Source organism: Macaca nemestrina, chromosome 6 (genome assembly GCF_043159975.1).
Source record: "Macaca nemestrina isolate mMacNem1 chromosome 6, mMacNem.hap1, whole genome shotgun sequence".
NCBI classification, from domain to species: Eukaryota; Metazoa; Chordata; class Mammalia; order Primates; family Cercopithecidae; genus Macaca; species Macaca nemestrina.
Genome location: NC_092130.1, coordinates 12389960 through 12405271, shown reverse-complemented (window position 1 = coordinate 12405271; position 15312 = coordinate 12389960). Strand labels below are relative to the sequence as shown.

The 15312-nt window shown below is 43.9% G+C and overlaps 1 protein-coding gene across 19 annotated transcripts in view; it reads left to right on the top strand.

Annotated features, from left to right (window-relative positions):
• LOC105480824 (teneurin transmembrane protein 2) overlaps positions 1-15312 on the top strand; it is a 3943693-nt gene that overhangs the window by 3713575 nt on the left and 214806 nt on the right. For all 19 annotated transcript variants that reach the window (XM_071097760.1, XM_071097759.1, XM_071097767.1 and 16 more), the window contains one exon: positions 8731-8853. In XM_071097760.1, coding sequence (XP_070953861.1) covers positions 8731-8853 — 123 coding nt within the window. The remainder of the gene's footprint in view (positions 1-8730; positions 8854-15312) is intronic.

The following is a 15312-nucleotide window of genomic DNA, read 5'->3' as shown; positions in this document are numbered from 1 at the left end:
AACCCAGCATATATATCCCAGAGATCCAGGATAGGGAGCTCCTTCTTCCTTTTACCTGGTTCCTATGGCCCCTCCTGGCCTGTTCCCCCAGTTTCAGAATGGCTGGCTGTGGACTCCAGAGTTCAGAACAGAGGGCTCACTGGGAGCAGTTTGTTGAGGGCTGCTGGGGACTTGGGAAGGGAAATGAAGCCCAACCCTCTCCTCCCTTGCTTGCTGCCACTGAGGGGAGAAACGTGCCCTAGGAATGGAGTATCTCGGGTGTCCTAATTGGCACTGACCCCCTTGCCACTCCTCCTTGCAGAAGGCTATTTTTCACGAGAGAGTTCTTTCTCTTTGTTCCAGCGCACATTGCACATCTACCGATCAATATGACATCTTATCCTCTAAAACATTCATAATGTCTGCTTCCTAGGATTCCGGTGGCCGCATGCCGCGTGCAGCCTGCATCTTCTTTCCTTTGTAGTTGGTGGTCTCACGGATCTGCCTCTCTTTAACGGGGCTGCTGGTTGCCATTCTCTGAAGAAAGACAAATATTGTTTGGGCTGTCAACAGTGAATGACAAGCTCGGAGGGGAGAAAGATCCATTTAGGTGTAGATGTGTGGATTGTGGGGATGTGTTTCGTTATCAGAAAAGCTCTTAAAATCCCAGACCATGATTTATTTGGTGAATAAAACCTACCGATATTATCATTCTCTAAAGGTATTTTGATCACATGGGTCCTTTCTTGGAGAAAGAAAGGCTTTTATTTCTTACCCAGGAAAAAATCGCAGCAGGAACGGGGTGGTCTGCGGTAGGAAATGACACCCTGTGTGGCTAACGGCTCCAGGCATGTGTTTATCTGCATGAGGCTGAGCTGACTTGGTGGACAATAGGGTGCCTAACTAGCATTGCCAGTCAGGTACGTTCCTGGCCACCCCGCACAAGGAAAAGAAAGTGGCCGTGAGCGCATGTGTCTGTCCTGTGTATTGATCTGCCCAGTGATGATGAGAGCTAGGGGGTGTGGTTAGAGGTCACCTCTGCACACCAGACGCCACACACTCACAGTGTCAACAGCACCCACCTGCAGTGCACCTGCAGCAGCGGGTTCCAGGAGACAAGGGGAGGGATGCCGCCAGTCAGGGAGCCCCACGCATCCTGAAGCTGCAAGGAGCCCCGTTTGTTTTCTGCAAACACAGCAATTGATTAATCTCGTACCACCTCCCACTCACTGTACCATCCTCAGCCTGTCATGAAAATACATTAATGCTCTGGTCTTTCCCTGTGGATTCCTCTTTTCTCAAGAACACACTGCTCCCTGGTCCCAGAGCTGCCTCACGCAACTATCACCTTGTTCTCATGGCAGACAAGAAGGAGGGGACAGAAAGCCTTGCTACTTTTGTGAGGGGCTAGAACTAGGAAGGCAGCAGGCAAAATCCCTGCTGAGGACAGTTTTGGGACTGTGGCTGTAAGATTTGAGTGCCTGTAAAGAGATGAATGCAGGCAAGTTTCTCCAATGCCCCCTCTCATTTTGATGATCCTACCACGATTCTTGGATTGTATCTACCTCTCATCTTTCCTCTTCTCTGTAATTCCTGAGCCGTAAGCTTTGCAACCATTTGGAGCTGGAACCTGGAAGTTGGACGGAGGCTAGTAAGTTTTCAGAACATTCTCAGGAGATAGGTGCACAAATCCCATTACCGTTAAAGGGATTTGTGGGTGTAACTTCCATGCGGTGCTTTGAAAATTCATTTCACTCAGTGTATTGCAACACTGTCTGGGAAAAATAAGAGAAATCACTTCACCAATGTGGTTAGAAAAGGATTTTGGGTAACCCTTTAAGATTTAAATTTTTAAATTCCTTTTAAGACTTACGCATTTCCAAGAATGTTATCCCACATGGTTTTGTTTGCATTGCTTCTTTCAGGCTGAAGGTAATTTTGGCACTGACAGCATTCCTAAAAATAATATCATTAATACGTTGCAGTGGGCCCCCTCCTGCCTGAGGAAGAAGCACTGTATCAGCTGCATCCCCAAACGATGACAAGCAAACTGACAAGGAAAAAAATCACCAAACGTGTTGTTGACTGGCCTGACTGGCAATTGAAGTTGCCTAGCAGATTTATTTTACATTGACAATGGTGGTTCAAGTTAAATAGCAAACTAGTTGCTGACCAAGGACATATTCATAGAGACTAAAGGCTGCTTACAAAGGGAAGTGTGTATTCATGAGTGAACCTTGACAATGTTTAGTAAGTAAGTGATTCTGTAGCCTGCCTGTCCTGTTCAGTCTTGGCTAAATAGTGGTTCACTTGGAAACCTCACAGGGCCAATGTCCTCCAGTGAGAACTCTGAATGGAGTCTCTAGGAGGGCAGCATGGGAATTCAGAACTCTGACTCTGAAGTTACATGTGTCTGGGTCTAAATCCCAGATTTCCCACTTACTGGCTGAGTTGTCTTGGGCAAGTCACTTAACCTGTCTAAGCCTCAATTTCTTTATCTATAAAATATAGATTATATTACCACCTCATCGAGTGAGAATGAAGAAGAAAAAGTGAGTTTTCATCCTTTTCAAAATACTCCAGCGTCATCCCTTCTCTTCCAAACAAAAGGCAAAGCTCCCCAAAGGCAGCTACTCCTTCACCCTGCCTGTCCCTTCACCTGCCACTCCCCCTTCCCACTAACTCCACTCCCCTTTGGCATGCCTTTCCCCAGACGTTAGCATAAACTGCTTTCTCAATTCCTTTATGTCTTTGCTCAAATGTTACCTATCACAAACGCCATCCTTGACCAGACTACATTAAATGAAAAAAAGAAGAAATTTTCAATTCATCCCCCACTTCCAAGTGCCTCTGAACCCTAAACCCGGCTTTTCACTTCCGTGTTTAGTTTCTACACCTGCCCCTAGAATGTAGGTTCCATGACAGCAAGGATTTCATCTTGTTAAAACTGCTTTACTCCTGGTGCCTAGGACGCATCTGACACCCAGTGGGTGTTTAGTAAATATGTGCTGAATGGTAAATTATGAATACATTATGCTGCATGCAAATAAGGAACCCAATACCTGGCACACGGTCAAAATGAACGTTAATTGTCACTATCACCATTGAGTAGACTTACTCACATGTGTTAATTTTCACTGCTGATTGCAAAGGGGCCTTTGCAGGTTGCCTGTGCAAGTTCAGGGTAAGCAGTTGTGCATGTTAGCCCTGATTATTCCACTGTGGTTCTCTCCTCCCAGCAGTGGCACTTTTGGAATTGGTATATTTCCCCCAGGAGCCCCGACATTGTTGATTTGATTGGCTGGTGCAGAGGCAGGGAGACCCAGCCCTGACCCTTTCTGTCATCCTACCTGGTCTCTGAATGAGCTCTGTCATCATCTCTAAGGCCCTTGTGAATCTGATGGCATGCTGAGCCCCAAGACCCAGCAGGCATGGCTTTCTCCTCCTGCTCCCTAAGCTCTGCGTGGCCTGAAGTCTTCCATTTTCAAAGGGAAAGCCCAATCTCCTCCTCGGGTTATGTATCGACAAGCCTGATCTTTAAAGGCACCCCCTGCTCCTGGGGGCCTGCTCAGCAAACACAGAGCATCCGTGGCCTCCATGTTTGCCCTCTTTGACAAGCGGGGGCTGAGCAGCTCTCTGGGAAGTATTGCTGACATATTGATTGACTCTCTTGTCAGGTTGATCCTCTGCCAGCCAATGAACACAGAAGGTTCTAAGTGGCACCCAGCAGGGCCCACACGTTCCCTAATTACTATTTCAGACAACCCCCATTCCAAGTTGCCACTTTTCTGGCCCTATAATCTCCCTGTCCTGTGATTGCTGGAGAATCCTCAGTTACTTGCAACCAACCCCGCTCCCTTTCTCGGGCATCACTCCCTCGGAGTATTGCCTTTGGAACCCACCTGGCCCAAAAACACAGCAACTTCAGTAAGAAAATATCACACCCTCACTCCATGTAGGTCTGTTTATTATCCTTACTGAAATCGGGGATCTGTGTGTGGTCCCACCATCCTGTCTTGGTTGCCTTTCAGAATGCCACGTAAGTTTTCTCCAATTAGCCAGAGGGATACTCTCAGAGTTTGGCTGCCTATTGTGTTTTAAGTGGCTGGCTTCCCAGCTACCACCTGGATTCCACAAGTTTCCACTCGGAGTCCTTCCCCATCCCATCCTTAGTGACCCATGGAGCCCGAGGGTCTCTCTGAAGCAGAGCCTGTCAGATCATGATGAATTGTACATTTTGGCTGTCAGTGATGGGGAGGAATGTTAGGGAGAGGTCCTCCCAAACTCATTTCACTTTTGACCCTCAGATGATCTGGACCAGACCTTTTGGGATGAACTGCTAGAGCATTCAAGGTGGGGTGGGAGAGGGAACCACCCCAGTGCATCCAGGATCTCTTGAGGAGTCCAGCATTTTTGTGAAATCTTGATATGAAGCAGCAATAACTCTGGCTACTCTGAGGTTTCTCAGCTTTCTTTTTTTTTAATTAATTAAATTTTTGTTAGAGATAGGGTCTTCCTATGTTACACAGGCTGGTCTTAAACACCCGGCCTCAAGCAATCCTCTTGCCTCAACCTCCCAAAGTGCTGGGATGATAGGCGTGAGCCACCCCATCCAGCTCAGCTTTCTAAGTCTGGTTCTGAGAGTAAATTAAAATTGGAGGTATTATGGCATCACATTTAAAGTGCTGTTTTTTGTTGTTTTTCATAGAAACAAATACAGTGGCCCAAAGTATGTGCTAATTCTCTCTAGCTGAGTTTCAGAAAGGATCCAATAAAACCTAAAGGAAAGCACAGAGATTTGCTGTATAAAAATGCCATTTCCTAGTTTCCTTATGGGTGAAAGTATCAGTCAAGGTAGCCTCAGACATGCTGCTGTAACAACAACCCCAAACTCTCAGTGGCTTACAACAGTAACAGTTCATGTCTTCACACATGCTGTATTCTATCACTGGTCAGCCATGGCTGTAGCCCACGTCATCTTCATTGAAGACCCAGAATGACTGTGTGATAAAGTATGTGCTGAATTCAACAGGATAAAGATATCTAACCCCTCTCAGGAAGGAGTGTGGTCATTCACCAACCCCAATGAGATTATTATGAGTTTTGAAACAAAGATGAGGCTTGCTGAGACTCCATTGCCCATAGAATCTGTAACCAGATCACTGTGAAATATGAAGCAGATAGCCACCTCCCACAGTAATTTCCTTCTGATTCTGAAATCCCCCTGTTCTCAAACTTCACAGTCAATAGTTTCCTCATCTGTGAAATGGGGATAATAGTACCTACCTGTGAGTCTTAAGATAATGCCTTTAGAATGTCTACTGTGGTACCTGGCCATAGAAAAGGTTCAATGGTGGCGGGGCGCAGTGGCTCACGCCTGTAATCCCAACACTTTGGGAGGCCGAGGTGGGTGGATCACAAGGTCGGAAGATCGAGACCATCCTGGCTAACACGGTGAAACCCTGTCTCTACTAAAAACACAAAAACAAAATTAGCCAAGTGTGGTGGCAGGCGCCTGTACTCCCAGATACTCAGGAGGCTGAGGCAAGAGAATGGCATAAACCGGGAGGCAGAGCCTGCAGTGAGCGGAGATCGCGCCACTGCGCTAAAAGAAAAGGTGCAATGATTGGCAGCAGGTGTTGATATACTGATAACTAAAATATCCTTCCATTTGCAAACTAGTCCATATTGCTACCAGCACTGTTTTATCCTATCTTCTATGCCTCTGATTATGTATTTTTTTATTTATAAGCATATAACATCCTACAATCCAACCCCCCAAATCTGCCCCCCGTGTATCATTATCTATTCTAATAAATATTGATGGAGTGCCATTTATATTCAAGACACTGTCAGATCTTTTGGGGGTTGCAGATGTGTAACCTCTCTCTGGCCCTTAAGGAGCCATTATTCTACCTGTACAGGGAAACCTTTATAAAAGGTAAAGGGAGAGATTGATTGAGAGACTGATTTCTCAGCCCAAGCCATAGAGCAAATCAGTAGCAGAATAAGAAATAGGGCTCTCATTAGTCAGGAAACTCATTTACTTCACAGCTCCCTGGGGTCTTTATCCTAAGGACACTTTAGTCCCTCCCCACAGGCCAGAGAGAACATCTCGCTTTCTTACTCAAGTGAGAGAGAAGAAATGGCTGATCAAAAAAAAAAGGGGCCAACAAAAACCTATTTCAGACACTCCCAAAAAACAAGAGAAGGTGGTTATACCCCCGATATAATTCTCACTTATTTACTTAATGTTCAATTCAACAACAGAAAATATGCCCAAACTTGAGTTTCATTTTTGTTGCGTTGCTTCTTCTGGAAGGACAGGTCTCATATTCAGCAGATTTGGCTTTTCCCCTTCTCCACCTCCGTCTCACTTTCTTATTCTTCTTCTCACTCCTGGGAGTTGTCTGAGAAGTTACTGGTGTACTCTGACCCTAACCCTTTTCACCTCATCTGTAGTTTTCTTATTTTCAGGATACTTTTAAAAAATAAAAATAAAAAGATGCTATGGAACCCAAAACAAAGGAAAAGGTGGGGAGGGGAGGCAGGAGGGAAGGCAGGAGGGAAGGCAGGAGGGAAGGCAGGAGGGAAGGCAGGAGGGGAGGCAGGAGGGGAGGCAGGAGGGAAGGCAGGAGGGAAGGCAGGAGGGACGGCATCTTTGGAAACAGAGGAAACACAGTTGCAAGGTTGTCTCTTCCTGTTCAGTAACATTAGGGGATTGTTTGCTTGCTTTTCTCCCAACGCTGACGGTTGCAATATGTTCTGCACCTTGGAATGGCAAGATTGAGTGCTATAAGAGCAGAGCAGTTTTGACAAGAGTTTGAGATGGGGTGTTGGGGAGGTTGTCATCTTTGCCTGATGGGACCCACCGCTACTTCTGTAGATGTGAAATCAAAGCTTTGTTAGGCCTGGGTTCCAGCGGCACCTGCAGTACCTGTCAGTGTCTGTCTTGAGACTCTCCTTGAAAGAACCGCATCTCCAGTGCAGCTGCAGCTGGCCCAAGGCGAGCTTCAATAACCCAATAGTATCGTTTTTTAAAAAACATTATTTTAAAATAGCTAATTCCTTGGCTCCCTTCACCTGGTAATTACAAATCAGAAGCTATCGTTATCTTGAAGCCACCACGATTAGTTCTCATTTCCTGACCTCTGTACAGTGAAAATATGTCATTATTGGAGGCAATGGAATCTGGTCTCTTCAAGTAAGTGACCTACATATAACGGATAAACTGCAGGAGAAAATTAGGTGTTACCTTGATGGAAAGTGTACAGTAAATGTCACTTACTCTTATTACTATTTATCATCTCAAGAAGTTGTAACAGTGGGCCTTTCACTTTAGAGGAATATATGGAAAGAAAACACGGCTCTTAGATGGAGAAGAGTGTACGTGAAAAGCACACACACACACACACACAGACACACACACACGCAGACACCTTGCCACCTTCATCTGTGGCCATCAATCTGAGCTGTATTGTTTGAAGATAGTTTTTTAACCTTAATAGAATGCAGTCTGACTTTAAGTGGTGGTAGACATGCAGAATTAATTGCTGTGTGAACAATTTCCTAAGCATTGTTAATTGTGTTTCCTACGGTTAATTGTTTCTCCCATCCCCACATCAGACTCCAAACCTTTCCCTGTCAACAGCCCTTTCTCTCCCGCAGCAGTAGGAATGCAGCAACAGCGTCAACCTGTGTCCAGTTGAAATGCCAGACATCATTTGGATGAGAGACATGCAGGGAAATAAATTCCTTGCTTATTCTCAAATGAAGCATCTCTTAGATAAGGGCTTTGAAACAATACAGGTGTTTAGGGTTTGCTTTTCATTCCACTCAGTAGAAACAACTCACCAAGAACCATCAGGGATAGGGCTGTGTTACGTTTGCTAAACTCATGGTGGGGAGTTGACATAGGCAGGATGACAAGGAAGACCAGAAGTTTGTTTGGAGGCTTGGGGTGCCCATGGGAGACAAGACGTCTGCGGACATGCTCAGTTCCTTAGCACAGAACAGGCAGTACTTCAGAACTCTGTTTCATTCCATACTCTGCTAAAGTGAGAGCAACAGAGAGAGAAGGAATAGTAATGTTTTCAGAAAAGGACCCCATTCCACCATCAATCCGCCAAGGTTTTTCTACAATGCGCTGAAAGGTATCCACTTATCACGAAGAGAGGTGGAAAGGAAAAAAATTCTAAAGTTTGAAATAGGGAGGTGGACCAATACCACTATAGATGCTGCTGGCTGCACTGATAGTTCAAAACAGGTACCAGCAAACAGGTACTATTTGGGTAGCCTCCTTTGAAGCTGACTTACTTGTGAGTGTGTAGTTTGGGGAAAACAATGCTTGTCAATGCCCCTAGACTAACAGTCTAAAAGCAACTGTGTCCAGAGTGTAGAAAAGGATGGATGTGGTTGAGCAGCACTCTTTACTGTGATTCAAAAGGGCTATTTTCACTTCCACTGTGGCACCATTTGGAAGATCTGGGCTGTGTTTTCTCCTCCCTCCTCCGCCCACTGTAAGGGATCCTCTCCCTCCTGAGACTGGGAGCAGCAGCACCAGAAGGGGAGACCTAACTACTCGGATCTCTGCTTTCTCTGTTTAGCTAATCCCTGCGGCCTGGGGCAAGCCATTTTTGACACAGCTTCCTTAAAAGGCAATCACTTGGAAAAAGGCACCTGGCCCTCCCCCTTGACATTTGCATTGCTGAATTATCTATTCATATTTTCATTACTTTGTCTCTCCTGCAGCAATGCATCTGCTCGGACTCAATTGGCAACTCCAGCCTGCAGATGGGCACACCTTTAACAATGGGATAAGGACCGGCTTACCAGGAAACGATGATGTGGCAACAATGCCATCTGGAGGCAAAGGTGAGGTTACAGCTGCTGCTTGCCCTCTTGAGGTCACAGGAAAATTCCGAGCTCTCGCCAGCTGGTTCAGGTTTTCTAACCCAAATCTTGGAAGGTATGCAAAAAGGAAAAGAAAAGGGGGGAAAAAATCGTTGCCTTTCATAGGTGCCCCCGTTAAAAGCTGTTTGCTGTTCCTGTCTGTTAGCTGTGTTTGGCTGGATCACTCAGAGCTGGCGTGGTGCCTGCTCAGAGCAATGTGCATACCTATGCTATCTGCAGTAACTGGCATGGTCCAGAGCTACTTGAAAGCATCCCAAGGCCTGTGCAGAAACAGCAGCCACAGCAGCAGCTGGAGTGGCAGCAGCAGCAGCAGCAGGAGAAAGTCCTGCCTAATCAGAAGGCAGAGAGCAGCAGGCAGCACATGCCATCAGACTGGGTCTTTCTCCCAGGAGGAGAGATGCAGCCTCCCTGGGGAGGAAGCTGCCTGGCTTGGCATGAAAGAGAAAGGCTCAGAGCTGCTCTGCTTTGGGGGAGAATAGAAAGGAGTTTTGACAACTCGGCAACAAAGCTTCTCTTCTCAGAACAGTGAAGGGGACAATAGAAATGTTTATTGAAGAAATCAGGCAACTGTATCCTTGCAGGAAAAAAAAAATAAATAAAGTGCTAACAAGGTGCTAAGAAGGAGGAGAGAAAACAGAACCATGGGGTGGGGGTGGGGGAGACTGGAGCAAGTAAGACAGAGCAGCCAATGGAATGGTTAGCCAGGCTGGCACGCAGTGAGATATGCTCAATTCGGGATGGAAATCGCGAGGGAGAGATTGTATGAAAGGATTTCTCCAACATGCAAATTTCCATTCTGCCTTTTAGCATCTATAGCCACTTGACCCCCACATTTTGGAAACACCCTACAGGGATATTTCAAAGAAGGAAAAGGAAGCAGCATTTATTAGGCATCTATTGCATGCCAGGCTTAGCATTGTGTAACTTTAACAACTTTAAAGGAAGGAAAAATGTCTCTGAGAAGCTCGGGCCCAGAAGGTTAGAGGAACTTACCCAAATAGGTACAAATTTGGACTCCGAGTTGTGCCCTGTGTGTCTTTGGGCAGGAGGTTGGAGCTTTCCTTCAAGCAGTCATTTTCCACAGAGAAGATTCCAGAAATCATCTGCCCCCAGAGGTGCACATTAGTCATCCTGAGATGCTAATGCTGCTTCAATTATTCTCCCCAGAGCTGTCCTAATGCTTTGAGGATGACTTTTTTGTCTTTTTATCCAGTCTTTAAGAATCGCTGTACTCATCTGTCATAATCATAACACTAAATTACCTTTAAGTAAGCATGAAAAAGTTTTATCTGAGGATGAAATTATATGCTTTCCATTATCGGGTAAGTTAAACTAGACCTAAAACTGAAAAGTATATTTTGCCTTAACTGACCATGTTCTGCCTTAACTGACCAAAAGCCCAGAGCCAAATGTATTGACCTCAGATTTGAAACCTGGTCCCCTCCAGTACTTGACACTGTCTGCTCCTTCAGTTTTCTCTAGGGCAATGGTTCTTAGCCATAGCATTTTTGCACCCCTAGAGGACATTTGGCAATGTCTAAAGACTATTTTGATTGTCACAGTTGGAGGGAGCATGGCAGGCATCTAGTGGATAGGGGTCAGAGATGCTGTTAAACAACCTATAATACACAGGACAGCCCCCTGTGATGAAGAATTATCTCCTTTCAAGATGACAGTAGTGCTGCCCTTGGAAACTCTGCTTTATGGGGTCTCCATCACGTTTTATCCATAAATGTCCTTTAATCTACAAGTCAGCACCTCATCCCTTCAGAAGAATGCAGAATACACATGTGAAATGAATATGCATATTCTATCATTGGGCACAGAGAAATTGTTTATATGTGTATGCATTCTGAAATTATATACCAATGCTTTTTGAGTAGTGTCCTTCATAAATGGGAATTTATTATCTCTACTGGCCTCCATAAATTAAGGTCAAGATCAAGCACTCCTCCCATTTGTGATAAGCCTCTATTTCTGCCTCTGCTCCCCACCAGCTTTTGCATTGCACACCCAGAGAACAAGTCTTAAGAGTACAAGAGTTATGTGTCTCTAAATTAACAAATGAAGAAACACTTTCCATTGTGTCTTTGGAAAGACCAGAATTTTTCCCCTTATGTGCAACATGCTTTTGAAAATGTTGTTGTATAAGTCATATAACATTACTAGTTCAGATATTTTCCAAATAAGTTATGTGACAGACAAAATGTTGTTTTGTTGTTTTGTTTTGTTTTGTTTTCTTTGAGACAGAGTCTCACTCTCACCCAGGCTGGAGTGCAGTGACGCAATCTTGACTCACTGCAACCTCCGCCTCCCCAGTTCAAGCGATTCTCCTGCCTCAGCCTCCAGAGTGGCTGGGACTACAGGTGCGTGCTGCCACGCCTGACTAATTTTTTGTATTTTAATGGAGATGGAGTTTCATCGTGTTGCCCACGCTGGTTGTGAACTCCTGAGTTCAGGCAATCCTCCTGCCTCAGCCTCCCAAAGTGCTAGGATTACAGGCATGAGCCACCGTACCCAGCAGAGACAGACAAAATGTTTGCCAAATCATTGTCCAGTGAATTTTATCAATAGACTACTCAAGAAAAAAGTGTGAGAATTTAAAATTGCTTAGAGATGAAATAAAATTTGAAACTTAAAAAGAGATCAGATCTCTTCTTAAGTTGTTTTAAGGTCTGACTTATAAAATGACTAAAATGTTTTCAATTTTCTCACCCATGCCTAATTCTTTGATCAAAAGTGACCTTAGGTTTGAATTTGTACACCCAGTGACCTCCCGGCTCCCCACTCCCCAATTCTATACATTTAGATAACCTGAATCAATTCCAATTGACTACTTTTCCAGTGTTTCAAAGAGACAATCAAGATATATTGGCAATAAGTTAATTAAATAACACCCCTTCCTTTTTTTGGTATACGATATTCCTTCACTCCAATGTTTTAATCAAGATACACCACACATTGCCAAGGAGGATAATCTCATTAAGCAATTACTGGATAAGTATCCAGCAGAAGCAAATTAAAATGTAAGCAAAACACAGGCATGTGAGTCCCATTTAAGATGGCACATCGATAGAGATTTCATTACCTGGTCTTTAGTAGTATTTACATTCTTCAGGTTTGGGAACAAGTCTAATAGACAGGGCAGCCTACACACTCTGATATGTTAGTGGAAACAAAGCACTTGATTAATTAGTTGGGAGAGTACGTTCTTTGGTCTTTGCCTTTCCCTTTTCCATTTGTTGTTGTTCGAGCCTTATTTTTCTTTCTTCCGCTCTCCTTCAATTAAACCTTAACATGAATGGTTGTTGGCTTTCACATCAAGAAGAGGGAACACACAGTCTGCCAGAATCACTCACCATCTTGTGTGTATTTCTATGTTAAAAGGAATGAACTCATACATCTTCATTACAAGGGCATGGAGAACTTTCTCTGTAGATCTGGGATTAGATAAGCCTTGAGAAAGACGATTCAATACAGTATTCTGACCTGGTCAGATAACATAAGGGAATTCAGTTTGATTGGCCAGGCCCAGGAAAAGTATACAAGAGATTTTAAAGGGCACATCATACGTACCCAATTTGTGCACAGATTTTAAGAAAGAATAAACTCTCAAGTATAGAACTGCATGGATCATTCTCAAAACCTATCACTCATTTTAGATTCAAGTTGCCCTCTATATCAGGGGTCAGCAAACTACATCTCATGGACCAAATCTGGCCAGCTGCCTGTTTTTATAAATCAAGTTTTAATGGAGCACCACCATGACTACTACCTGTTGTCTATGGCTACTTTCAGAATAAAATGGTGGAATTGAGTGGGTACAACAGAGACTATATGGCCCAAAAAGCCTAAAATATTCACCATCTGACCCTTTAAAAAAAAAAAAGTTTGATGACCACTCTGTATCATTCCCAATCCCATTTCCACTTTTCTAGAACTTTCCCTGTAACTATCCAAGTTATAGGAGACCAGAAGAGGAAGATCAAACTCCCAAAACATCACTTCTTCCTTCCTGACCAAGCCCTAGTTATAATATACTGTTGGTAAATTTGCATTGGAAGATGCTCTATAATATAGGATTTTGGAGCTGGTCTGGTGGATAAAAACACCAGCACCATCACTTAGCAACTGTATGACTGTAAGCGGGTCATTTGTTCTCTCCCAACCTCCAATTCCTCATCTGTGAAATGCAACTCCCTCATAAGCTTGCTGTCCATCATAAATGATGTGACCCTTGTAAAACACTGCATGTGGCATCAGGCATGTAATAAATGATCCACGAGTCTTAGTTGTTGTCACTGATGTCATCTTTACATCTCTCGGCTGGTCCATTTAACAAGTTTCCATGGCCTGTCACATCTTTTGAGAGGGTATATTTTCCAAAGGTGAAGACCAACCAGGTGCAATGACTCATGCCTGTAATCCCAACACTTTGGGGTGCTAAAGTGACAGGATCACTTAAGGCCAGGAGGTCGAGACCAGCCTGGGCAACAAAGTGAGACCTCGTCTCTATTTTTAAAAATATAAAAATAGGCCGGGTGCAGTGGCTCACGCCTGTAATACCAGCACTTTGGGAAGCCGATCATGAGCTCAGGAGATCAAGACCATTCTGGCTAACATGGTGAGTCCCCATCTCTACTAAAAATAAAAAATAAAAATAAAAAAAATTAGCCAGGCGGGGTGGTAGGTGCCTATAGACCCAGGAGAGAGTCAGGAGACTGAGGCAGGAGAATGGCATGAACCCAGGAGGCGAAACTTGCAGTGAGCCGAGATCATGCCACTGCACTCCAGGCTAGGTGACAGAGCGAGACTCCATATCAAAATATATATATATACACATATACACACATACATATATGTGTGTGTGTATATATATAAAATAAAACTAAGGTGAAGACTGCCTTCAAAATATCAAGATAGACAATACCACTTCACCTTTTCCTTTACCTTCTAAGAATTAACCAAGCCCCAGATGAGGATTTCTTCCCAACAGTGGCTTGATGAGGTCAGCAGCAAGCAAGTCTTCCTATTCCAAAGGGCCAATGTGTACACCAAGTTGGCCCCCTGCACACTGCATTATTTGTCTCACTGCAGCTTGAGTTCCATCACTGCCAGCCTGTCTGTTTTAAGCCCTACCATTCTCGGTTTATAACTCAGCTGTAAACATTTATTTGTGCCTGGAGCACATTTCCTTCCTACCCTTTGAAAAAAAAATTAGAATTTCCAGATGGTATGCAAGTTGGAAAAAAATGGCAAAGACTGTTATTCTGTTTAGAAACATGTTTTTCTACACTTGCCCTTTCAGCAAAAACTTCATAATGATTTTTACTAGTTGGCTTAATGCATGGTACTAGGAGCCAGATTAGCAGGGAGGTTGGTAAATTCTTCCGCTGGCTCTCATCAGCCTCTCAATGAACACAGCCCAGGGTTTTGAAATGATCACTTCCCTATATGGGGCTTTTCCAAAGTCGGTGAAGTTCCCAGAAGGGCAAAGGGTCATTATGTTTGAGCCAAACACCCCATTACTGCACGTCTACTGGCAAATATACCAACATCCTAATTACCAACCCAACAACTCCCCTCCTTTAGGAGGCCATGCTGTTCTCCATTGTTGCGGATGGGTACAACTTACATGCACTTATACTGGTGGACTTTTGCTTTTGATTGCCATCCATAGCCCCATGCTAAATTGCATAGTTTCTGTTGTACATAGCATCATGGTGACTTGACATGGGCATTAATAATGAAATCCAATTTCCCTTTCCGTCCATTTTCCCATATCTTCATTGGCCACACTTCTCTTTCTGAATTGACTTCTACACCCAGATATCTGGTCTGTGATCTCTAAGTATGCACCTCTGGTATACCTCTGATATACAGTTGGCCCTTCATACCCACAGGTATCCACAGATTCAACCAACCTCGGATTGAAAATATTTGGAATAATAATAATACAAAAAATGCAAATAAAAATGATAGTATAAGAACTATTTACATATCATTTACATTGTATTAGGTATTATAAGTAATCTAGAGATCATTTGAATTATAGAGAAGGATGTACATAGGTTATGTGAAAATACTACACTATTTTATATAAGGGGCTTGAGCATTTACAGATTTCGGTATCCACAGGCGTCCTGGAATCCATACCCTGTGGATACCAAGGGATGACTGTGGGCCTTAATGCAGTCAGCACAGGGGTGAGCCACATAGGTTTTAGTGTCTGTCAGTTGTGGGTTTTGATTACAGATCTACCAGTAAAAAGCTGTATGACCCTAGGTAAGTCACTTATCTTCCATGAACCTCAGTTCTCTCATCTGAAAAACAGGAAAAATTGTAAGAGTATCAGGAGATTACATGGTGATTAGCAGCCACTCAATAAATTTTAGCTACTGTCAATAACAGTAAACTAAA